At 41.6% G+C, this 26,851-nt stretch overlaps 1 protein-coding gene across 1 annotated transcript; it reads left to right on the plus strand.

Moving 5' to 3' along the window:
* The first annotated feature begins 1,033 nt into the window (after positions 1-1,033).
* Positions 1,034-26,438, plus strand: LOC117545446 (leucine-rich repeat-containing protein 52-like). Its single transcript, XM_034215220.1, has 2 exons — positions 1,034-2,032; positions 23,113-26,438. The coding sequence occupies exons 1-2, from the start codon at positions 1,384-1,386 to the stop codon at positions 23,418-23,420; spliced, it is 957 nt and encodes a 318-aa protein (XP_034071111.1). The 5' UTR covers positions 1,034-1,383; the 3' UTR covers positions 23,421-26,438.
* Positions 26,439-26,851: the final 413 nt, after the last annotated feature.

Raw genomic sequence — 26,851 nt, forward strand, 5'->3', positions numbered from 1 at the left:
TTTGTCAACCTGAAACCATGCATTAGAAAAGAGAAAAAGTTAAGAATGTTCCTGCATGGCAGCTGCTCACAGTGTAAAACACTACCAGGTATTCATCACTAGATGTCCTCATAAAGTCACAGAATATCCCTGACACAAAACGGCTGTGCGGATTAGTTCAGTCCACAGGATGGCAAGTGTGAAAAGGCGTCATGTGCCAGCAGTCCTCCTGCTCCCTTTCCCCCTTGGGAATTACAACCAAAAAAATGATGCAGAAAAAGAGTACGCAGAGTGTTTTCTAATTGTCGGCTCGGGGTACTTTAATTCACGGATCATCAACCGCACATCTGTCCTCCTCCTCCTCCACCATCAGTCTGATTCAGCACTTCAACACCTACACAGAGAACCAAGAATAGACTCATACTGAGACCGGAGAGAGGAGAATAAAAAAACAACTGCTGCCTGAGACCACCCTGTCCCATCTCATCTCGTCACAGGGTGGATTTCCTGTGAGTGATGTGACAGACATAAAGCTACAATGCACATAGAGGTCTGAATGGTGGAGATAGTCATAAAGGGACCCCTCCCCTCCTCAAAACATTGTTATCACTGCCCAAAGCCCATGTGGTTTCATCCAATATGCTACCTGGGTGTTTTCTCCACCTCCAAACACACACCTGATGCTATAACAACATATGTGTATACACTCTTTCAATGGTATGTATTTAGCTTCCGCATACATACAACACACACCTAAGGCTTGTTGTTGATCATTGTGCCTGCAGCTGGAGCATTGTAGGTCACCTTTATTTCAAAAGGTTTCCAAGTTTCCAAGTATGGATTCAAAACATATGTTAACTTCCATTAGCTCTGCTGCCCTGAGCTTCCCCTGTCGCTCCAGCACACTCCAAAGCGTGAGATCACTCAACAACCCCCCCCCCCCTTCCCCTCTCCTCATTCCCTCCCTTCCCCATATCCACCCCCACCCGCTCAGTGCAACCCCCCCCCCCCCCCCCCCCCTCATTTGGATTCAGTTTTGGAGAGCGAGAGGATGGCAAACATGTAGAACTGAACTGACCGTGATCATTGCGAGGAGCAGCGCAGCGCGGGAGGACGTTTCGCGCGTTTACGCTGTGTGAATGTTATTGTTGTGAAGGAAGAAGCCTGATCAATTAATGAACTTTGAAACAGCTTGAAGGCTGGTGGTTGACAAGTTGCCAGACATCGGATGCGCGCCGGATCCAACTGACAGGATGGAGTGAGACCATTTACGCACAGAGGTTGCCTCAAGGATTGACCTTTGTGGGAATCATTCCTGAGACAAACACATCGGTAAGGATCAATGAAGAATGTGAGCGCGCCTGACTCTCTCCAGACAGGGTGGATGCAGCCCTCGGCGGTGTCATGCGTCTTGCCCCGCAGCCAAGCGCGCAACCCTTGCGGCTCTTAGTTCTGCTCCTCCTCACCGTGGGGGGGATCACATCCCCGGTGCTCACCCCGGGCTGCCCGGACAGGTGCGTGTGCGATGACCAGCTGGTGGTTCAATGCGCGGGGCAGCACCTGACCACCTTCCCGGTCAACTTGCCTCTGTCCACGCGGCAGCTCATCATCTCCAACAACCGTATCGTGGAGCTTCCGCCGCTCGCGCTCAACTACCTCTCGGATCTGGTGTACCTGGACTGCAGCAACAACTCCCTCACGGAGATCTCCGAGTCCACGTTTGGGAATCTACAGAAGCTGGCCTACCTGGATCTTTCCTTCAACACCTTGGTGCGGATCGAGGACAGGACGTTCGGGCCCTTGGCGAGCCTGGTGATGCTGAGGATGACCGACAACCCGGGGCTCTCGGAGATCCACCAGGACGCCTTTGTGGATAACGCCGCCCTGCAGGTGCTGGATGTGAGTCGCAACAACCTGACGGTGGTGAACATCACCTCCCTGATCGCGCTGCCCGCCCTGCGTTCCGTGGGGCTCAGCGGGAACCCGTGGAGCTGCGAGTGCGAGAACGAGGACCTGTGCCTGTGGGTGCACCTGGAGGACTTCAAGTTCCAAGGTTTTTACTTCTCTTTTATTCTAATGTCATGTGAGGTGACATAATCACAACATGACCTTTGACTGTTGCTTTTACTTAGTATCAAGTTGAAAAGCCCCAGAGAGCCAATCACACAACTGCTGCCCCAGTTATTAATTATTAGATAATGCTCTGTTATGTAAACTATTGGCCTTAGTGGATGACCTCGATATTCAGCCCGGAGGCTATCCCATGAAAGGGGAGAAAGTTATTTATCACATACTTTATCGTACAGAAATGCAGCGCTTAATAGTTGGAAATCTTATAAAAGATAGTGTTTGTAAGGTTTAATTTATGTTGTTATGTTTATTTTACCAATGTTCAGTTATAAACCATAGGTCCAACTTTTGGGTTTGCAGATTATGAAAAATACTCCTTCTTGCTGGATTAAGCTGTTGACCCTATGACCTATGTGGTATTTGGTGTAATCCTTTAATTGCAAAATATTCAACAAACAGCAACACAGCAATGATAAAGAACCTGAAACTATTTTGACACAGGGAGTTTTTAATACAGGCCCTGAATCAGCATACATATCACATCCTTAACCTTCAAATGTATAATGATTGAATTGTTTTTTTGTATTAACCATTTATGAAGTGTATACCCTTGAGGGTGCCTTATTGAAAGGTAAACATAGCCAAGGCAAATGTATCCATCTAGCACATTTCGTAAACAGGCGCCTTACATAATGACGCTTGAAAAAGACACATATCAGAAATAAAGGTACGTTAATGTTATTTTTCCAAAGAAATCTTTAAAATACATAGATAGGTGGAATATAAGAGTTTGAATTAAAACGTTTTGTTTTTAAGTTCAATGCAATTTCAGTGCAAAACATCAGACAGAGTGACATTTCAGTCAGGGACATAAAAGCAAGCAATTATTTTTGGTATACTGGCTACGTCAGTGCAAATCTTGATTATTTTGGCAGTTTGTTCCAACAGTGGACGGTATAGCTAAAAAACAGTATATTAAAAGCAACATATGAAGAAAAATAATGGTTTTAAAAGATATTGCTGAAAAAAATGAAAATACTTATCAATGGGGCCCTATTGTGCTCATTTCCAGGTTTATGTTTATATTCTGATGCCTTTACTGTGACATGTCTCTCTCCATGCTTTAAGCTCTTTATTTGTCTCATGTGCTGCAGCACCTCTTTTCACCCTCTGTCTGAAACCAGAGCCCAGTCTGCTCTGATTGGTTATCAATGATTAGCTTATCACATATATTGTGTTGGAGCGCTAGAAGCGCAAGTGCTACATAGTGATGTCACGATGTTACAGAGGTAAACAAAGGAGTCGAATGGAGTTGTTTCAGGCAGGGGGGAGTGAGTGCAGAAACTCCCTTTGAAGGGAACTATTGGATTGTAGCCTTTGCAGACCATTTACAGGCACACAAACCTATATAACACACTATGGGAAAGGGAAAACCCCAAAAAGCATAATAGGGCATCTTTAAAGTTCTTAACAAAATGGCATTTTAAGTCTCCCTCGCCCTCTTCAATTATTTTATTTTTTTACCAAGCAAACCCGTAAACCCTAACTTCTAAATTCCGCTCACATCATGCCATCAGCATTCTCATTTCCACTATGTACGCTGCTGGAGATGCAGTGTGGCGTGAAAATATGTCACATATGTAATCGCCTCGCAGTTTGGAGAAGTCTGCAAAGTTCTCAGGTTTCAGCGAGACAAGAGACGCAGGTGACGACGGTGGAGCGTGACGGCATTCAGACTCAAATAGCAAAGAGGGTGAAAGAGGATCAGAGGCAGGGAGCCATTTCTCCTGCGGTCCATTATCTCATAAGGATTCCTCAATCTCTATTTTGTCCAGCTATTGGAATACCGTGCAGAAGGTGTGATTAATGAATCATTGGTGCACCATCAAATATTGATCCCCCCTTTTGTTTTATTATTGTCCGGATTATAGATGATATTCTGTGTGGATGTGGCACTATATGCAATAGGCCATGCTATTGATATTGCATTTTACTGAGCAAGAGTCACAATTCTATCACCGCGGATATAATACATCTGCCACGCTTACTAAAAAGGCATCCCCTGCTTTTCTCCCCCCCTCACACACATACACACACTTTGGTTCCGCATTGGTCCCTGTGCAGCTCAGGCCAAAACGAGTCCAGCAAGAGCTGTCCTATTTTCCTCTTGCTTGGTGCCTTTTGTCTCGCTTAATTTGGAGTGGAGCCTCTTCCAGTGACAGCTGCCAGCCAGGGAGAAGGCGGACGCATAGATACTAACACATTCTTCACCTCTGTGATGTACACACAGGCTGTCCATCTCCTTCTGTGCATGCAGGCAAGACCTCACTCTCTCTTAAAATCAAGAGAAATTGAGGAAAACCACAAAAGACATTCACTGAGTCATACATAGACCCAGATGAAGCCCACTTATATTGCTTGAGGGGTGGAAACAGAAGGAGGATACTTTGCTGTGTTTCGGCTGCGAGCTATGTCTCGGAAGCCTTATTTACGCTCTTCTGGCTCTCACCTGGCTCATGCAACACCGCTCTCTTGTCGACTTGGTTTAGGGGAAACACAAGATAGCAGGCGACTGAGCGAAAGTGAGAGTGAAAGCTTCAGGAAGGAACCAACAGATTCTCCTCTGTCTCGCCTTCCTGGCTAACACTCTTTCAGCTGTTATATAAGGAGAGCATCTAGAAATAGAGCAGAGCATGGATGGGGGAAGGAAGGGAGGGGAAAGCCCTCTTCTTTGATGCCGATCCCTTTCGGGGTGGGGAGGAAGGGAGGGAGGGGGGTGAAGCCAGAAGGGTTTCCTTCCTATCTGTCAGGCACACACATACATATTGACACTCACATATTATTGTGCAAGGACAGACATAGAAGCTAAGTCTTGTGGAGGGGTTTTTGAATGTGTAGGCTTTACTGTATGCTAAGAGGAAGTGTGCATTTCTGTGTTTTTGTTATATCCAACAGCATATTGTGTGGACAGTGCACAGTAGCAGCTTTTGAGAGGATCAGAGTATGCTTTGAATGTTCTGTGGTAGATAGAGCTTAGAGAGGCTGACTGTACTCGTGTTCTTCTTCAGCTGCACACTCGCTTTCACATCTGTGAGCCGCAGAAGAGCTTGTCTGAGGATAAGAGCGGAGATATATGCACCGAATGAATAAAATATCAGGTTAAATACATTTCTGACGTCCCATGAAATTAACTTAAGAGTGATTTGATTGATAGCTACGGAGTGATCCCTGTCGCCCTCTGTCAGAACACAACTCCCACCAGAATGAGTCATTCATAACACCTTGACGCCACGTGTTGCTACTGAGAGCGCATGGAAAATATTTAGCAAGCTGGCGGAAGTGGGACATGGTTATCTAAAATGTGATGGTTTAAATAGACAGCTAAAATAGGATAAACAATTAAGATAAACATGTTTACAGCCTGTTAGGAAATTGGTCATGGTCTTATACAGAGGTAGGCTACATTTTTTAACAAATAACCCGTTTAATTGATATCAAGCCCTAAATTATAGATTTTGTTATATATATTTGCTAACTTTTGCTAACTAAGTTAGCATCGCAAGGGCTTCTTCGACACAAAGCAATGGGATTTTGGAATATTGCATAACATAAGATCTGTTGCAAACACATTTTTAGGATCCCTACACATTTTATTCGACATGGTAATCTCATTAAAAAAAAATCTGACTTTGAGTCGAGGTGACTTGGAAGTGGTAAAATGCTAAATCATTTCAGAGATTCCTGACTCATTTCTGCACCATTCTAATATGTGGCTGCTTTAAGTGACTAGTTGTCAGCTCTGCTTCAACGAAGTTGGAGTTGATCTGTTGAGTTGATCCAACAGCAAGTATGACCTCTTTGCCAACTTTTGGATAGGCCAAGACTTAGGCGGAGTTAGCACTTTCAAGATGTCGACTGCTGGAGCCACACACTTTGAGATTCACAACGGCTATTTGTTGGGGAATCATTTTGTTAGGTATTTAACCTTTGACACAATTCATAATTTTCTCCTTTCCCATGGCATAGATCTACGACCTTGGGTATTGCTGCTATCTCTCTTAAGGAGGGGCAGCTTGGGCACATTGTTGTTGCCAGTTTATGACCGAGCACAAGCTGCCATGAGGTAGTTTATCGTTCAGGGACATCTAGAGGCCCTTCTTTTTAGGAACGTAGGTTCCCGGCACACATTCTTTTCTATGTACGACGCTCTAGTTAGATTCAGGGTCCATATTTGTTTAGTCTCGCTGATGAGGAATGTTGATTATTACACTCTGAACTAGTTAAAACCTCAAACTGCAGAAGAGATCTTCAGAATTGGTTTTGCGACCGCTGTCACCTCGTGGCTTGCAGCACGTCTTGTCAATTCTCCAGCCGCAACTCCAAATAAAACATCAGTGCTTGCCATCAAAGTTCCAGCTCTCCCTTTGTCTCTCTGAGTTTCGTCTCCATTGCTTCAGAAGTTGTCATCACACTATTCAGGAGGGTAACATCAAGGACACTACGTCCATATTTTAAACAGTCTTTGGCCAAAATGAATGAATAAACAGTTAATTGAACTATCGTAACTGAAGCGAAACTGGTTAAAATACTGAAGGGTCTGGCTGAAACAGTTAGCGAAAAGCAAAAGATAAACATTTCATGGAATTAATGGATGAACATGTGAGTTAGCTTAAAGTAATGTGATGGTTCAAATAAATAAATAATGAGACACCGGCTGGTATAATGTTGTAGAGGTATTTCATGTGGAAAGACTCACACATGTTCTGAGTTTTCAACAATCAGAGTTTAGTAAAAAAAATGCCGATTAACAACCACAACAAAGGTCTTCGATTGTTCTTTTTTTACAAAATAAAAACAACTTGGCTAAAAGCAATTGGTAAATGATACCTGAATGGTAATAAGAGTTAGCAAAAAGTAAGAGAAAAAGTGTCACTGCAATTGGTAGTAGTAGGTATGCTAACTTGACCAAACCTAAACACTAACAATACAGATATTTACAACCAGTTTAAAAACATTGAAATTGACACATATGAAATATGAAAAATCTACCAATATAAGGTCATTCATTATTAGTTACTTTAGCTGATAAAAATGACCAAATGATGCCGTCACCTACACATTTTCCCAATGTATTTTGCAGAGGACAGAGAGTCAAGCAGAACTCCTCAATACGATTCTACAAATGTTACAGTTTAAATTTGGTCTGCATGTATGCACAGACCAACGCTCCTAGGAAAATATGAAAATCAGGATACATATTTCAAGGCTGTTGGGGTAGAAACACGGTTACAGAAAAACTGTTCCCTATGCACAAACTTCTTTTGAAGTCTCCCGGTGGGACTTCCTTCTTGCACAAAAGCTTTGAAGAAGCTAATTAAAAACAGTGCAACACTGTGTTGTGTTGCTGTGTTTCTGTTGGTTCGCAGTTACAAAAGACTCAGCCAGGCTTCAGGATTATTTTTCCCTCGTCAGCTGCCACAGAATCAACATACATCCTGTGGTGTGTTTGACAGATATACCTTTTAAAATTGTATCTGTCTTTTTTCGGAAAGAGAAGGAACTCCACGTTTTCATTAGGGATTTTGGATTTCACATCTTAGTCATAGTGGTACCCGGTGTGCCTGATGATGGGGAACCTTATTATCTGCGGTTTCAGGCACACACAAAGTCACTCTCTAATCCTGTGGGGGAGAAAGGAGTTTGAATAATTCATCCATGATTTTTTTTTTTGTAATTCAATGCTGCATAACTCAAGAGTGTTGTTCACATGAAGCTCCTAAAGCTATGTACTATTCCGATAATGAAGGCAGCGTTGTTATGCTAGTGCACATTGCTGATTTTTAACTGTGGGAGCCACTGTTATCATCAGCTCAGTTCCCTGCCATTTGCTAATGTTATTCAAAACGATTTAAAGTAATATTTTAATTATTTAACACGGTTCTCCACTTAATGCCATGTATAATATTTTCCTTGCTAAGTTGAGCTCTCACCACATCAAAGGATCATTTAAATAGTTGTATTATAATTGTATGCCGAGATTGTGTATATATTTTCTGTATGTGAAATCAGTTGCAAAGGAGTTGTGGCATTCCCTCATTATTTAGCATTGTTTTGGTATGTCCCTTCTCCCAATTAATTACAGCTGTATGTCTCAGTTCCCCTGAGTTGATTGGAGGTGAATCAGATCACCTGTTGGCTCCCGATTAAGAATTGAGAGCAGCTGGGTGGATTTCCTCTCGGCTACTCCAACCCGGTCTCACAAAAAAACGTGTAATAACTATGTTGGTCCACAACTTGGGACGTAATATTTCTACAAAAACGCCTCTGAAATTGTAAGATCCCTACGTTGTTTTTCACCATTCATTCCAATGGCTGGCGTCTATGTCACGTGATCTTCACATTTCTGCCTGCAGAAAAAAAAAACATGGCTGAACTTCGTTTTATTCTCGGTGAAAAATGCCTATTTTAAGGTTAGTTTGGCCATTAAAATGCGCTTTGATGTCATTTGATGCGAGAAATATGAGTTGTTATTTCAGATTATGTGTGCAGTGGATGTACATGATCTTTAGTTTGCTAGTTATTACGAAGATTACTTCAGGATATTGTGTCTATACAACGTTTTCATTGTTACCAAGGTGGTTGCTAGGGACGCTGCTATCGTTTATTATTTCTGTTATGTTGTATAACTGTTTTTTAATGGTGTTATCTTTATTGCTACCCCCTTCCCCGTCAATGTATAGTGTTGGTCCACAGCGCAAACGTATTAGTTTAACAAAATCCGCATCTAAAATTGTGGCATAGATACGTTATTTTCCCCTGTGCAATTCTCCAACCCAGTCTCACATCTCACATCACATCGTCATAAACAAATACCGGAAACAGACCGAAAACATTTTTTTTTTTTTAAATAATACTTTATTCCGAGTGTGCTTGCTTTTCTCTTTGAAAGTCATCACATAACGGCATTGTAATACACGGTTCGGCTGCATTAAATATTACAAATCTGCCGTAGTTCTCTATTTATAGAGCCCTGATGAGAAGAGCTGCCGCCAAAACTGAAAACGTGACGTGGATCATAAATATATCAGCAATTAAACAACATCTTACATTTCTTTTCACACAATATGTCTCCTTGCAGTATCAACACTAATTCGGCTGACTTTTATATTTGATCCAATTGGTAGATAGGCTGTATTTACACCATAAAGGTGCACAGCTGATATAAAGGGACACCTAGTGGTTAAAGCATGTTATTGAATTTCATTATTTTTATTATAAGATATTAATAGGATCCGTATAAAGTATATTCATTACTCGTTATTCTCTACTAATAGTTAATTAAAGACTGTATATAATGACTATTTTGCACATCCCTTTCAAGATTTTCTAAGGTTTATTGACATATCTATACACAAACGGCGTAGTTATGCATTGAATGAAAAACTTGGGTCGCAGGTTCCTCAACAGTGCATTACAAGACATCTATCAATATGTGTGTATACCTCCAGCAATGTTAACTATGTTGAAGCACTTATTTTAACTGATATTATACATATGTATTATACTCTTATAAGATGTATGTAATGTAATATGTAGTAGATAGTATAAGAAATGTGCAGAATATGACAGTTTAATGGTGGAGGTACACACATATTGATAGATGTCTTGTAATGCACTGTTGAGGAACCTGCGACCCAAGTTTTTCATCTCCGACCTTGTCAGGTATTGAACAATCAATAAATAAAGAACACAGAATTATTAAATATAAAATACAGAATTTGTGTGATTATACTAAATGATTTACAAATAAACACCACTGCATATTTACAACTGTTACACATGCTGATGTAACGCAAATGTTTCCAACTTGGGATCAATAAAGTATATCTTATCTTAAGATGATCGATGGCTACTGCCATATTTGCAAAATGTGCCTCTGAACCTTGACAAGTGCATGTTTCAGGCTTATCAATTAACAACAAGAGGGGTCACAGACATAAGACCAGCTGTTAAATAAAGCTCTTCTGACCTTAGCTGGCATGTGGGTATATATATTAATGCTGCCCATTATGGGCACAAGCAATTTTCACCATGGGACCTTATTTCGGAAAAATAATGTATTGAAGTCAATGGAGAGAGAGAACGTATCTTTCGATCCCGTTTGAATTGTGCCATGAATTAGACATATGATGTTTGTCAATCTTAAAAAATCATTTCCATGTAAAAAAGTCACAGTTTGTCTTAAAACTGTTGAAATATAAGACTATGAAAAATACGCAACTAGAAAAACTACAAATCCCAGAGTCGCGTCAGTGATGTCACAATTGTTTTCCTCCACTAAGAGATAGCTAAGATCAGCGCCATAGCTAAGATAAGATAACTTTAACAAGATGCCTGTGTGCTTAGTACCAGGTTGTTATCATACCAGCAATGGGTCTTGCTCATTCTTTCGCTCCCCGTCTGATGAAAGGACCTGGAGTGGCTGGATCAAGTTAGCTGCCTAGCTAGGGTGGCCATTTCCATAACACCAAAAAGGAGGACACTTTGGGATTATCTTTTAGTGTTTATCCTGGCTTCACTGAATCCTTCACACTCAAAACACAATGAGACTAGTGTACTAACCACAAGTTGAATGTCTATTTTCGATACTTTTGCCCTTTCCTGGCTGCTTCCAAGAGTTTTTTGTTTGTAAGGAGTCTCTGGTACATGTCTGTGCACTCAAATGTGAAGTTGACACAAATGTGCAGCTTTGCCTTGACACTGTCCACATCCAGACGATTTCTCTCATTTCTCCATGCTGAGGTCATCATTGAGAACACACGTTATGTATGGGCTGGAGAAGATGTAGGCACTGAATCCTCAGATTCACAAGTGGGAATTCTGCTCAGTGTTGCCAACTCCATAGTAAGGAAAGTAGCTATTGGCTGTCCGAAAAGTCGCCAGAAGTCGCTAAATGACGTCATCGCCAATCTGCATATCATGTAATGGCGGCTGTAGGCAAAAAACGTTCCCAACCCTTCAAGGATCAAAACTTGAAACCACCGGAGTTAAATCCAGACGACAGTAGATCAGAAATGTCTTTGCCTTTTGAGTATGTTTTGGGGTTTTAACATGACAGTTTGGCATAGAAATCCCCCTTACAATAAAGGCAGTATGCCCGTGTGTCATCTCCAATAAATGGCTTCAACCATCCTTTATACTCAGGGTTTGATTCCCACTCCTTTCTGTATTTTTGAGAATACAATTTAGACTGTGCCATGATGTTTAGCTTGTCACAGAGAGGCACACACACAGTGGACGAGGTGATTGAGTGACTGAGGCTGTGTGAGGCAAAGCAAAGCAAAGCAAAGGCAGTTATTTATTATAGTGTGAAAGTGAGTGAAGAAACATTTACATTCAACATTTAACTGAACGCAGGTGGCGAAAAACAAATCTCCAGGTTCACTTTGAAATCTATAAAGAGAGACTTGGCCTTTATAATTTGGAATTGAAAAACGCACGACAATCGTTCTTCTCTGACATCATTACGAAAAACAAAAACAACGCACGTGCCTTGTTTGCTACCGTCGACAGACTAACTAACCCCCCAGTGTCAGTAGCCTCTGAATTTCTATCCACCAGGGCGTGCAATGATTTTGCCTTTTTCACTGACAAAATTCAGAAAATCAGACAAGCAGTCAGTGCCTCTGCATCAGGAACAGCAAATGTGTTGTCCCTATGTCCACCTAACATCAATTCAAACACCATGACACATTCCATCAGATTAATGATAAAAACCTAGAGGACATTATTCAACTTCTGAAATCCTCCTCTTGCTGCCTTGATATTATTCCAACAGGATTTTTCAAAGATGTTTTGCCTTGCATGGCCTCAGATCTACTTCATATAGTAAACACATCTCTTCACTCAGGTATTTTTCCACAGGCCCTGAAAACTGCAGTCATTAAACCGCTCTTAAAAAAGAATAATCTAGATGCTTCAGTAATGAACAATTACAGGCCCATATCAAACCTCCCATTTCTAGGTAAAATCATTGAAAAAGTTGTTTTTCAACAGTTGAGTAATTTCTTGCATTTAAATAACTGTTTCGATGTGTTCCAGTCAGGCTTTCGTCCAAACCACAGCACTGAGACTGCTCTTGTAAAGGTCTTTAATGACATCCACTTAAACACAGACAGTGGCAGAACTTCAGTGTTAGTATTATTAGATCTCAGTGCTGCGTTTGTCACTGTTGACCACAGCATATTACTAGACCGACTGGAGAACTGGGTGGGACTTTCGGAAACAGTTCTGAATTGGTTTGAATCCTACTTAAAGGACAGAAACAACTTTGTTTCTTTAGGTAAATACACATCTGAGTTGACAAATATGACATGTGGGGTTCCTCAAGGCTCCATCTTGGGGCCTCTTCTCTTTAACATCTACATGCTACCACTGGCTCAGATAATGAAGAACAACAAAATAAGTTACCATAGCTATGCAGATGACACACAAATTTACGTAACAATTTCACCAGGAGACTATGCTCCAATTCAAACACTGAGTAAGTGCATTGAACAAATCAATGACTGGATGTGTCAGAACTTTCTCCAATTAAACAAAGATAAAACTGAGGTAATGGTTTTTGGAGCCAAGGCAGAATGTATAAAAGTTAGCGCTGAGCTTCAGTGTGCAATGTTCAAAACAACAGATAGAGCCAGAAATCTAGGTGTAGTCATGGACTCTGACCTGAGTTTCAACAGTCACATTAAAACAGTTACTAAATCAGCCTACTATCACCTAAAGAATATATCTAGGATTAAAAGACTAATGTCACAGCAGGATTTGGAAAAACTTGTCCATGCTTTTATCTTCAGTAGACTGGACTACTGCAATGGTGTCTTCACAGGTCTCACTAAAAAATCTATTAGGAAGCTGCAGCTGATTCAGAACGCCGCTGCTCGAGTCCTCACTAACACTAAGAAAGTGGATCACATCACTCCTGTTCTGAAGTCTTTACACTGGCTTCCTGTGTGTCAAAGAATAGATTTCAAAATACTGCTGCTGGTTTATAAAGCACTGAATGGTTTAGGCCCAGGATACATTTCCGACCTCCTGCTAAATTATGAACCATCCAGATCTCTCAGGTCTTCAGGGACTGGTCAGCTTTCTGTCCCCAGAGTCAGAACTAAACATGGTAAAGCAGCGTTCAGTTATTATGCTCCAAATATCTGGAACAAACTCCCAGAAACCTGCAGGTCCGCTGCAACTCTGACTACTTTCAAATCCAGCAAGAAGACTTTTCTTTTTGTCGCTGCTTTTAATTGAACTATTCATATCTTAGACTGCACTGTAACTTTGATCCATGTACTTTTTCTTTTAATGTTTATTTTATTAGCTTTTCTTTTTAATGACTGATTTGAAATGCCTTTTTCTTAATGTCTTTCATTTTTTGTAAAGCACTTTGAATTGCCTTGTGTTGAAAAGTGCTATATAAATAAACTTGCCTTGCCTTTAAATCCCGCTCAAAACCAGGACGGCTTGGCAGTTGGCGCATGCGCAATTCATTTGCAGTCTCGACGCGGGGGAGTGTGGTTGTCTCCTCTCTGCTCTGACTGCAGCAGCAGCTCTGACTTCAGCAGCAGCTCTGCTGCGGCCAGGCAACTGTCAGTCTGAGCGCCTGTGAGTACTATGGGAGGGAGGCGGGGCTCACGGCAGCACCCGCGGCTCGTTAATTGCAGAACAATGTGAGTCTCCAAACACCAGAAAAGTCGCTAATAACACCATTATAAATCGCTAGATTAGTCGTTAGTCGCTTTTGACACAAATAAGTCGCCGGAGGGTTTGGAAATCCGCCAAACTTAACGAGAAAATCGCCAAGTTGGCAACACTGCTTCTGCTTTGGAAAACAGTTTGAGATACCGCTCCTCACTGTCATGGCCGTATCCAGGATTTCCTAAATACCGAGGTCCAAATATGTTAAGGGAGTTCGGGGGATACCCCCCTAGATTTTTGGGATTTTCATGATCTAGTTAGGTGCTTTTTAAGTCCTGTGGGGGGTCACACATTGGATAATATATTGATTTTAAACCATGTCAGTGGGCTGACAATGTCAGCATAAATTATTTTTGAAAGTGTAATGCATAAGAATCAGTTGATTGTTACTATTAATGATCTGGACATGCAGAAGAGGCTCAAATGTCAACATTCATTTTACATGTCTCTCTCCTTTCCATAACTTGCAGCCTCTCTTCCATCTTCTTTAGTCTCTCTGTCTTCTTCCTGTTCATTACTCTCTCTGTCCTCTACCCTTTCTCTTTGTTCAATCTCTCCCTCGTTGTTCACCTTTTGCTCCTCCTCACTTGTCGCTCCTGCCAGTGAATTAAAAGCAATTCAGCAGTTTAGTTCATTTCACTTGTTTGTTTGCATTATTTTTTTACTTTAAATCAGTTGTGTTTGATTCTCAAAAGAGAACAAAGATGTAAGCAAATTGTGTTTTATACAATTGTATGTTATTGTAGCGATCCTGATAGGCTACTCAGGGTGTCACTTAGGCATCCCCCGTCTCTCTGCCAATCATAGAGCTGCACCGGTGGCTGAGGTGCGGGCCTGTGGTTGGTGGAGCGGACGGGGGAGGGCGGGGAGTTGTGACGTAGACAGTGCTATATCTTGTGGTTGGTTTAGGAAATAAGTTAGTGTGCGGTAGAACCCACGAAGTGTACTTGACCTGTTATCATCTGTCTTCAAATACTAGTTATTAAAGCCTAATAACTACAAGCCTGTCTCCGACTCATCTTGGGAACGTTACATTATTATGACATCACAACTGCAATAGATGTATGTTGTTTTACAATTATGCCTATATTGTAAATGAAGACTATTGTTCTAGATAGATGGATAGATGGAGTTATTAAGCCTACATTATTTTGTGTGACTCCAGTTCCTCCCTGACTTCCATCACTTTCTCTCTCTCTGCCTGTCCTGTCTCTTCGTTACCAAAGCTGAGCTTCAACTGACGTAGTCTTTTCATTATCTGAGTCAGTGTAAAAAGAAAACAACACAATGTTATATCTCCAATGTTTTACTCAAATTGAAATGAAAGAAAAGCATTACAACGTTTGTTAAAAGGTAATCCTTCTGACATTGGATGAATGTAATTAACTGTAGCTCTCTAGCTAGTTTATTCACGCAATTTAAACCAAAGTATAGCCTAAAGCTGCAAAATAAGTTAGTGTGCATGTTGTCGGACGTCCACTGACTAACGTACAGCGTTCACACAGGATCTGCTGGTCATATGATATCCTGATGAACAGAAACACAAGCAGCCCACTGGACTCAGATATCTAGATACCTCATCACTCCTCCGCTGATCCAGTACAAGTCCGAGCTGCGGTGGTTTGTTGATACATGTCGTCTTCTTCTGTTTGCTTTAATCGAGGCTACGTAGTTATGCAGCGCCCCCATCATCAGTAAATGGAAGTACTACAAATAACACCGTTTAACTTTAGTGCAATTATTTCACAAGTTTAGTTATATACACAGCTCGAAAAAAAATCTCGGTGACCTCAATAGTGGATACGGACATGCTTTCGACCATTCAGGATTAAATGAAGTCTTTCGTTTAGGCATTTCTGCGGTTTAACCCTACCGCTAACTAGGTGGAGTTGGCTCATGAGCTAGTCGGCTAGCGCTAACATCACTCTGTGCCACAGTGCCCTGCTGTGAATGTGACGTCAAGAAGCACATGGCTAATTGTTTACATTTATTAACCAATGAAATACAAGATATTTATTTGACATCGCATTCAGCCAATAATTTGTAAGACCACAAGTCTTACGGGGGTATACTGTATACTTACACAACTTATTTTTTGTATAATTGTCTAATTTTTATACCCTAAAAAAAAGTATAAAATAGGGATGACCTCAAAAGGAGGACAAATGAGCGTCCGGCTCAAGGCTGCGCCGGCAGACGGGCACAGACATTGAAAACCGGACTGTCCGACCTAAAACCGGACAGATGGCCACCCTATGCCTAGCTAGTAGCTAGCATGTTAGTTAGCATTACAGCCTTGTCATTTGTATTAGCCTTAATATGAAGTAACATTAAGTAACCCAGAATGTTAAACAGTAAGAGTAGTAGTCATATTTTGTGAACCCTTTGAAGAGTACTGTCACCGGTGTGATCATTTTATAATACACCATTTAAGCCCGGGGGAGAAATGCTAACGCTAGCATCGGCGATCGCCGATCTTTTCTACTTCATGCTATCTGCACAAATGGTTGACATTAAACATTAAAAAGACCAGGCAGTTCAGAGAGAATCAAAGGAAGGCAGGTAGGCAGCTTTGCATGACATTCTTCTGTACGTGTTTCATTGTGGTGATAGTGAGGGTAGTCAATCGTTTTGTTGACAAGACAGTAGTGACGGCCATCTTGGTGGCGTGTGTTGTTCTGCGAGACCAGAGATGTAGTTCATTGAGCGTTTCACACAAACAAATGTGTTACTTCACAGTTTTACGACACATTTTTTTTTTTTGACTTGCAAAATTATCTTTTATATTGACAAACATCATATGTGTAATTTGTGGCACAATTCAAACGGGATCGAAAGATAATCTTTCTCTCTCCATTGACTTCAATACATAATTTTTTCGAAATAAGGTCCCATGGAGGTCCACCGGAAGGGGAGGGACTTCGCCACTCTTTAGAGCAGAAGTGGATCTGTTCGCCAGCCGGCGCAACAGCCACTGTGCCCTGTGGTTCTCCATGGCCCAGAGCGACGACCCGCCTTTAGGGGTGGATGCGTTTGCATACGAGCCATGGCCAAGGAAGCTGCTATACGCCTTTCCTCCGCTGCGTCTCATTCTCCCTCTCCTGGGGAGAGTGAGGCGAGAACGTCTGGCAGTCATTCTGGTAGCGCCGGATCGCGTCGGGGCTCCGTGGTACTCAGAGATGACACAGATGAAGGTGGGCCAGCCCTGGGCGATTCCCCAGTTCTGGGGGGCGATGTCTCAAGAGGCAGGTGCAATCGGAGCATTACCCACTCTGGGCCGTCCTCTCTAGGCTTGGCTCCTGAGAGGGACAGGCTGAGACAGGGTGGATTGTCTGACAGCGTCTATCCAGGCAGCTAGAGCAGGATCCACCACAGCCTGTTACAGGCCGAAGTGGCTGGGATTCCAGCGATGGTGTGAGGAGCGGATAATAGAGGCCCTATATTGTGAGTTGGGCTCTATTTTGTCCTTTTTACAGTTATTGGTGGACAGAGGACTTGCTCATTCTACTGTAAAGTGTATGCAGCAGCCATCTCTTCCTGTCATGAGGGATTCAACGGCAGGTCAGCCTTTTCTCATCCACTGATGTTGAGGTTTTTACAGGGGGTCAGGAGGCTGCGCCCAGTAGTGCGCGCCTCCACCCCGCAGTGCGACCTGCCGCTGGTGCTCGAGGCTCTGGTCACAGAGCCATTTGAGCCTCTAGAGCTCTCCTCCCTGAAAGCACTGTCGTGGAAGACAGCGTTGCTACTTGCCTTAACGTTAGCCAAAAGAGTGTCCGAGTTAACCGCTCTGTCGGTGCACCCGAGCTGTTTACTGATTCGGGGTGACCGGAGCGGGGCGACACTCAGACCGAACCCCTCCTTTGTGCCCAAGAGCCTAAGGAGTGCGTTCAGGTCGAGGGATATTCGGTTGGGGGGATTTAGTCTTCCACCCCATGGTGGGGCCAGGGAAGCTAAATTACACCTCCTCTGCCCGGTGTGCGCGTTAGCATGTTATATAGAGCGCACAGCTACCCTGAGATGCACTGAACAGCTGTTTGTGTGCTTCGGGGGCGGGGTGACTGGAAAAGCTCTGTCCAAGAAACGCCTGGCAGGCTGGATTTGCGGAGGCATTGCACACGCGAGCAGGCAGGGAGAGCCTGTCCCATGGGGGTCCGTGTGCACTCCATACGAGCTGTGGCTGCGTCGACAGCTTTATTCAACGGCGTGAGTGTGGAGGATATATGCACGGCGGCGTCTTGGTCAACGCCAGGTCCCTTCATAAAGTGTTATCTCTTGGATATGTCTGGTTCTTTCTCAGCGTCTGTGCTTGCTGGGGCAACACAGGACTGGTGAGGAGGGAGGGGGCTGTGGGTCAGTGGGCATCTGACCCCCTCCCCGGGCGTAAATGCGCTTACGTTTCTCCGGACTCCTGGAGGGTCGCGGGGGTGACGTAATGCGCTTTGGGCCCTTACAGGGCTAAAGGGCTCCCCTCACCTGCCTGGGAGCATGAGGGGGAGAGCCCTCCATACTATAGTCTGTACACACTCTGCACAGGGTCAGTGTCTGAGTGTGGGGACATAGGGGGCACTTGCATTCTCCCCGTGCTCTTTAGGGACTCAGGAGAGAGGGTGCATAGTGAACCCATACAGCTGCGGACTTTCCCTGTCTGCCTATAGGCGGACGCAGGGGAGCCCTCAGCACTGTTTTCGAGCACACTTTTTTGCGAGGCAAGCGCGTCAGGGTGTGCTCTATCGGCCGCAGCCTGGACTTCTCCACGGTTACAACCGAGGGAGAGGTGAGTGAGGCGCAGCGGCTGCTAAAGCCGGTCAGGGACAGTGAGGTGGAACGGTGTGCTGGATGATAGTGCGTGCATACATCGGGGCTCCGCCCACTGTACCCATAGAGTCCAGTAGAGGGCGGAGCCTGTGAGAGATATAACGCCGGGTTACGTATTGTAACCCTTGTTATATTAGCACAGGCGGAGCCCTCTACCCTGGGGCACTGTCTGTCCTATACCGCTCGCTGAAGAGTGGTGAAGGATGATGGTCAGGAGGCGAGGCCTCCTTTTATACGGAAGTGAGATGCGCACGCATTCAGGTAGGCCCGCCCCAGGGGCCGACTACGTCTATAGAAATCTCAGTAGGTGAATGCTTGCATGATAAGGTAGTACCCATAGAGTCCAGTAGAGGGCTCCGCCTGTGCTAATATAACAAGGGTTACAATACGTAACCCGGCATTTCCCTCTAATAAAACCTTGTGAGGTCATAGAGGGAAAAGGTTATGGATAAAGAGAAAATAGAAAGCGTAGTAATAACCTTAGTTTTAAATATAAGATCCAAGTTTTTAGGATTTAAGTGAAAGAGCAAGAACCAAAATGTAGGTGAAGAGACACAGCGTATCTGCGTCAAAGCACTCTCATTAGGTTATTTTATCAACTATAAGCTTTATCAAAAGGAAGGTCTTAAGCGTACTCTTAAAACAGATAGGTTGTCTGCCGCCAGAACACAAACTGGAAGCTGATTCCATAAAAGTGGAGCTTGATAAGAAAAGGCTAGAAGGCCAGAGAGAAGAAGTGAGTTTTAAGTGTTGATTTCAAAACCCCGAATGTCTGGGCCGACCTCACGTGGAGGGGCAGAGTGTTCCAGAGCCTATGGCCCGCACGCTGCGAATGCTCGGTGCCCTCAGGTTTTGAGCCTGGTCTTGGGCACTACCAGCAGCAGCTGGTCAGCCGACCTTAAGGCTCTGGCTGGGGTGTAGCGATGGAGGAGTTTGGCTATATGTGTGTACCTCCACCATTAAACTGTCATATTCTGCACATTTCTTATACTACATACATAAGAGTATAATTCATAAGGCAAGGCAAGTTTATTTATATAGCACTTTTCTGTACGCGACAATTCAAAGTGCTTTACAAAACAAATTAAAATACTTTTTAGGAATAAATACAAAAAACACATTATATAATGGCATTTTACAACAGGCATTACAAAGCAAAGATAATAAAAAATAAACACCACAGGTATACAATACATGTTTAAAAGGCATACTGTAGTGCGAATATGAGCAGCTCAATTAAAAGCAGCGGCAAAGAGATATGTTTTTAGTCTCGATTAAAAAATAGTAAGCGTTTCTGCGGACGTGCATGATTTGGGTAGTTTGTTCCAGCTTGTCGGGGCATAACAGCTGAATGCTACCTCTCCATGTTTTGTTTTTACTCTCGGAACCGATAGCAGACCCGTCCCAGAAGACCTGAGGCACCTTGATGGCTCGTAATTATGTAGGAGATCAACAATATACTTTGGTCCCAAACCATGTAATGATTTAAAAACTAGCAATAGTACTTCATCAATCAATTATTTGGCCGACTGGAAGCCAATGTAAAGATTTCAGAACCGGACTGATGTGATCCACTCTTTTAATGTTAGTGAGGACACGTACAGCGGCGTTCTGAATCAGCTGCAGCTTTCTGATGGATTTTTTTGTCAGCCCTGTGAATACACTATTGCAGTAGTCGAGTCTACTAAAGATAAAAGCATGGACAAGCTTTTCTAAGTCCTGTTGTGACATTAGTTTTTTAATCCTCGATGTGTATATATATATATACATTATGTATATATATATATATTATGTGTGTATATATATATATACATTATGTATATATATATATATATACATTATGTATATATATATATATATACATTATGTATGTATAATATCAGTTAAAATAAGTGCTTCAACATAGTTAACATAGCAGGAAAGCAATATATTAGTACTTTGACAGGCTTAATATCTATCTGTTGATAGATACCCCCAAAGCTTTTTTCTTATTTAAAAGAAGACCTTAACCTAAAGTATTCTTTAATGTTTAAATAAAGGTTAATTAGTTTTCCTGTTTTGCACATCCTCCTATTAATATCTTTGTACATCCGGCACTAAACTGTTTTATTGTAGAGATCACTTACAGTATCTTCTTGATGTTTTACATTCTATATTTCTATCATTGACCTTCTACTTTCCCCCTATGAAAGTATGTACTCTTAATATTTTTTTCATCAAATATAACATAAAAAAAATAACGTGCTTTAACCACTAGGCGGTGCACACAAGGTACACACAGCATAGAATGCCATAATAACTTTTTATTATTGTATAGGACACTTATGTATGTATAACATCTGAAGATGTGTAGTTTTATTCATTTTTTTACATAATTTTAGAGCATATTGCTATATTATTTCACATGTTTTACTTCTACACATTAATATCTGATTTGTAAAACAGACAGAAAGGAATATCCGTCATTTAATGATAAGCTATTGACATTCTGTCTCCCATCACCCAAAACCCCTGACTATTCTCTCAACTCAGTATTTACATTCTTATATTCAAAGAAAATCAGTAATATCTTTAAAAACTACAAGTCCTTTTCTATCAGCTGTGCACCGTTATGGTGTAAATATAACCTATCTACCAATTGGATCAAATCTAAAAGTCAGCCGAATTAGTGTTGATACTGCAAGGAGACGTATTTTGTGAAGAGAAATTGAAGATGTTGTTTAATTGTTGATATATTTATGATCCACGTCACGTATTCAGTTTCCGTGGCAGTTCTTCAAGTTTGTCCAGAAGTCTTCTCATCAGGGAATAAATAAATAAATAAATAAAGAACTACGGCAGATATGTAATATTTAATGCAGCCGAACCGTGTATTACAATGCCGTTATGTGATGACTTCCAAAGAGAAAAGCAAGCACACTCGGATTAAAGTATTATTTTCTTTTTTTAAATGTTTTTCGGATTAACACCATATCCCAACGTGCATTGCGGCTAAACAATCCATTCACCGAGCTTCGACCATAGCTGAGGATCTTGGGTAATCAGTTCAGTGGGGGTGTATCTGTTTCCGGTTATTTTATTTTGAAATTCAGTTCCTGACAGACGGCAAAAAAGCCAGAGATTATAGAATTAAACAAATAAATAAAGACAAGGATAATTGTGTGTTATTGTTGAGTACATAACAGTGTGTTATTTAGAAAATAATAACAAATTAGAAGGAAAAAAATACAGATTTCAGTATTCTTGGGCTCTGAGCCCCATTTATTTTCCTCACGGATGGCAAAAAAAGTCCGACATTATACAATTTAAAATAAAAACAATAATCGTGGCTTAATATTGAGTAAGAACATGTTGTTATGAACCACACAGCTTCCGGTCTTCCAAGACCCGAACGGACAAAAAGACGTGCTGCAGGCACGAAACACACTACCAATAGAAATACATTGCTTTTAAAATCGTTCTGTGTGAGACGAAAAAAAGGGGGAAATCGTGTTGGTGAACACGAATCAATAGATTACATGTTGTGAAATGCCGTGAGACTGGGTTGTAAATCGACCCCTCTCTCATAATTATTGTTCTTTAGACAAAATATTTATTCTAGGTCAGTACTTCTACTCAGGCATCTTCCCTATCAGCTAAAACGTTCAATCTGGACTGGCACGCTGATAAATGTACTTTAAAGGTCCTGAAAATATATTTATCTTCTTACTCTGAGTGACGGGTCCTTTATGAATAATACATTTGTTCCAACATTTAAACAGTTCTCAGTATTTCACATGAAAGAATTATGTACTTGTGTATTTGTTCTTTGTTTGTTTAACTAGTTAAAAATTACATTCTTAACAAAATATAACTAAGGATTCCCACACTTAGATTTTGTCTGTTGCTTATTTAGTCGGAATTATTCAGGCTAGGAGGTTGGGGTGGATGGGTTGGTTTATTGGCTGGACTTTGACCCAGGAGACCTCTATCACATGACTTCTGTACTAAAGTAATGCCACTTCTATAAATGCTTTAACTCAGACCTGGATCTTTTTCCAAACCTAACCAAGTAGTTTTGTTGCCAATACATGACTCACAAGATTGTGTGCATGTAAGAAGCTGAATTGACACCTGTCGCTGGACATTAATATGAATGAAGATTGAGGAAAACATACAAACTGTTTAAAGAAAGATACATCAGAATATTAAAAGATATATAGAATTAGTTACTATTTTGAACCAACTCTTGAGGGGCTTAAAAAGGAATTAAGCATGTGTTGGCTATGGCATGCTATACAGAAAAAAAAACCTATATACTTTATAGACGAAAATAATGTGCAGTTGTGTGTGGACTTAAAATGATGTCAATTGTAAAGCTATTATAGAAAAATACAAATTTGTCTCATGTATTCCAGAACAAGCATTGTATTTCCAAACCAAATATGTTGATGTACTCTTTTGAGCCATGATGAGTCCTTAATCATTCCTCCTTGATGTGTTTCTGTTTGACAGATGAGGGCCAGACGGTGTGCGGCTCACCTGCTGACATGCAGGGCCGTCGTCTTGGTGAGGTGGGCATCCAGCTACGGACGTTATGTCACCAGACCCTGGACTCCTGGGACTACCTTTTCTTTTTTGTCATCGGCTTTGTCATCTTTGCTGCTGGCACCGTGTCGGCCTGGGTGATGGGCGTCATTATGGTGCTCTATGAGCGCTACATCAAGAGAAAAGAGGAGCAGCTGGACCCGGAAGATGAGGAAGAACTCGGTGACAGGAGAGACCATGGCAACGGGAATTTGAAAATGTCACATACTGTTTAAAACATTTATTCCCACTCTTCCAATTTAGGATTTCCCACAGTGCCTTGTGACTACTTCCAGGACTGTATGTGAAGTTTTATTACACTTCAGTCAAACTGAGTCTGTTTAACAGGCTCCGCCCTGAAAGAGAAAAGAAAGGATTCAACAGAGAATCAGAATGTCATTCTTCACATTTGGAGTGGGCTTTCGGGTGATGTAACACTCTCTGGCTGCCATTGTGGAGCTCTCTAGGTCCTGGTTATTACTGACCGCATATGCAAATGTATGACTATGTAGTATTTATTTATTACTTTGTAATTTTTTACAGGGATAGAGCCAATAAGCTGGTTATCTTGGAAGCAGCTAGCTGGTCTGACTGTGACCGAATGCTTTAGCTTTGTTGCTAAGAGTCAGAGAAGATTAGTACCACTCACATTTCTCTCATCAATTGACTTTTGATCGTTTTTAACTATATGTTAGAATTTTAGTCATCAGATGATCTTAATTTAACAGAGAAAAAGGCAAAGCAACAATGCTTGTTAGCTGGCAGCCTTTCCAGACGGACGTTGAACAGCATTGGAGACACACTGAGTTTGATCAGAGAACTCAAAAAACAAGATACTTGTTTACAGTTTCAGAGGTGCTAGTAGTTGTATTTTGTTACCTTTTTAACAGAGCTCAGCTAGCTGTTTCCCGTTCTTTCAGGACATTGTGCAAAGCTATGCTTACCGGCTGCAGGCTATAGGTTCAAATTCAAAGAACAAATGGAAGTGGTATCAATCATCTGACCTAACTCTTGTCGAGAATGCCAAAAATGTGTCTAGCTACCCATCGAAGAACAACAGTAATCAGTGGCAGTTCGAGATCAATTTGACTGGGGGGGCCAGGCTGGGGCCAGTTAATGCAGAACGAAAAAGACAAAGACAGTATGAAGTAAATGCGCATAAGAAAACGATGCAATACAGTTATTGGTACACATTTATTTCAGATACTTATAGTTACAGTTTTTACGCTCTATGGGTCCGACTAGAATGACAAATAACGTTAGTTCCGCCATTCCGTCAGCCAAGAAATCGTTTAATCATAAACTTTCATTTTCAGGGGGGCCACAGTCAGCATTACGGGGGCACTGCCCCCCCCCCTAGAACCGCCCCTGACAGTAATCATCAAAGACTAACTCTGACCATGATATTTTCAGCTACTTAAAAACAAGAATGTCAATGTTGTACAATTTGTTTATATCTACAACGTTACAAATTGGGTGGAAACACCTGACAAAAGTGAATGACAATCTATTTCTAGACCCTAGCTAATCCCTTATACCATAAAGATATTCAACATAATCTCCAGTGGACCTCGATAATGGCAACAAGAGAATTGTGACTTTACAACCCCATATGTGAAATTGTATGTGATATGATCTTTCTACTCATATGTTTGAGGAAAAGCATTCGTGTGTAAAGGAATACATTCGTGTGTAAAGGAATACATTTGTGCACAAAGATGTACACACTAATGTGTATCGTGCATGTTTGATTGAGCTTTTGCAGAACTGAGCCTTTTCGTTATTGGTCCAGTGGGCTGCAGTTCTAAACTGATAGTTTACCTCTCTCATCTACTCTGAAAAAAACTGCAGTTGAGGCATTTGTGTTGAAGATCTGTTTGTGAAGTTGACAGACAGCATGAGCCAACTGCTGAGGTCTGGTTTGGCAGTGGGCCCCGCTAGATGGCAAGTAAACAGGAGGGTGTGATAATTGATTTCCACTTCATTCTCTCTTTGTTGGCTGACTGGTTTGAGTGCAGTGTCCTCTCTGTTTCTGCATGCACTGTTGATGCACCAAACAGCCTTACGAGGTGTGTATAAGCTCTAATTCAATCATTAAAGAACGAAAAAGGATACTTTGAAGTGTTAACATTTGAGACTAATTCTACTGTCTGTACCACTGTCTGTTCCCCTGACTCGACTGTTATTAACTGTTATAAAGGAAGGGGCAGGATGAGGAGTCCTTGTTTTACTGGGGGAACAAATAGCTGATCCAATGTATGTGTGCTGTATCTGTACAATCAGTTGTGTCTCGGAATATATTATCATTATACCTGATTTAGGAACAAAATGGACTTATAAGGTATCTGAGAAGAAGGGTATCCTTCCACAAGGTTTGAACAAGCTGTTTTCCGCTCATTTTATGTTGTGCACATTTTATTAAAGTTTTATTACGAAAGTGTACAGATGATTGAATGTATGAAAATATAGGTTACTCATAATTTTCACAGAGGGCATCTTGACATCAGTGAGAAAAGCACAGGTGTAGCTAATAAAATAAATGACGGCCGGATTCCATTTAGCTTCTTCAATTTCAGGATATTGTGCATGCTGGTTTAATGCCACAATGCCATGGCTCACTGGGACACTTAAATGTTTTGTGAGCCTTATTGTTATTGGCATCCCCTATGCATTTATTTTACAAATTTGAAATGTCTGTTAAAAACGGCTATTATTTTGGCATTATGCTAATAATGATAATGGTTAATGTGAACTCTGACTCCACACAATCTGTTGTCTTTCTTTAATGTGATCTGCAATACCACAGAAAAAAGCTGTTTTCACACATTTACTGGCACTCGTACTGTATGCATATTAGTGGGATTTGTCCAGAATCAATTTCATATACAAAGTTATTGGTATTAACGATATAACAACATACTAAGCATGCTGGTTTTGGGTGGTTGAGTGTCAGCGTCAAACGCAAAGTTAATTATGTGCTTTACTCATTATAGACCCTTTTCAAACCATTTGATCTATAATTTCCCAAAAACAACAGGTGTAATCAATAAAATGATTGATGGTCGAATTCCATTTACATGCTCAGGTTTCAGGGCCCTGGTTTCATGCATCATTTAAGGTATTCATTTCACCTGCAGTTCTCACTGAACGGGTCGCCCGGGCACAAGGGCAAGCCAAGTTGCCTAAAAAGACAAAATGATTACAAAGAGACACAAAACTACTTAAAAAAGATCTTGACACAAAATGACAAAAAAGAGACAAAAAATAACTACACAGAGATACAAAATAACTACACAGAGATACAAAAGGACAACAAAGGGACACAAAACTACTATAAAGAGACACAAACTGACTTCAGACAGACACAAATTGACATGAATATATATAAAAACCACAAAGAAACACAACAAAAAAAGCTAATTATCCACTATAACGTTGTTGTCTTGCTCTTATGTAAGACAAATGGTGAGGACGGTGCATGTCTGTGCCCAGGGGCCCATTGTCTCATTTTCTGCACATGCCAGTGCTGCTCCTGCAATGAAAGGTCCAAATATTTGCTGATAAATGTCTATTGTGAAGTTGTTCCTGTAAAGCAGGGGTGTCAAACTCAAGGCCCGGGGGCCACATCCGGCCTGTGACTTCATTTAATGCGGCCCCACAAGAACTT

The sequence above is a fragment of the Gymnodraco acuticeps genome, unplaced genomic scaffold (assembly GCF_902827175.1).
Source record: "Gymnodraco acuticeps unplaced genomic scaffold, fGymAcu1.1, whole genome shotgun sequence".
In the NCBI taxonomy this organism is placed as follows: domain Eukaryota; kingdom Metazoa; phylum Chordata; class Actinopteri; order Perciformes; family Bathydraconidae; genus Gymnodraco; species Gymnodraco acuticeps.

What these genes read in the sequence shown, in the direction of transcription:
- LOC117545446 (XM_034215220.1), top strand. Translation starts at nt 1,384, where the DNA reads ATGCGTCTTGCCCCGCAGCCAAGCGCGCAACCCTTGCGGCTCTTAGTT. An exon ending in GGAGGACTTCAAGTTCCAAG is followed by an intron (nt 2,033 to 23,112) that starts GTTTTTACTTCT and finishes TCTGTTTGACAG; the next exon opens with ATGAGGGCCAGACGGTGTGC.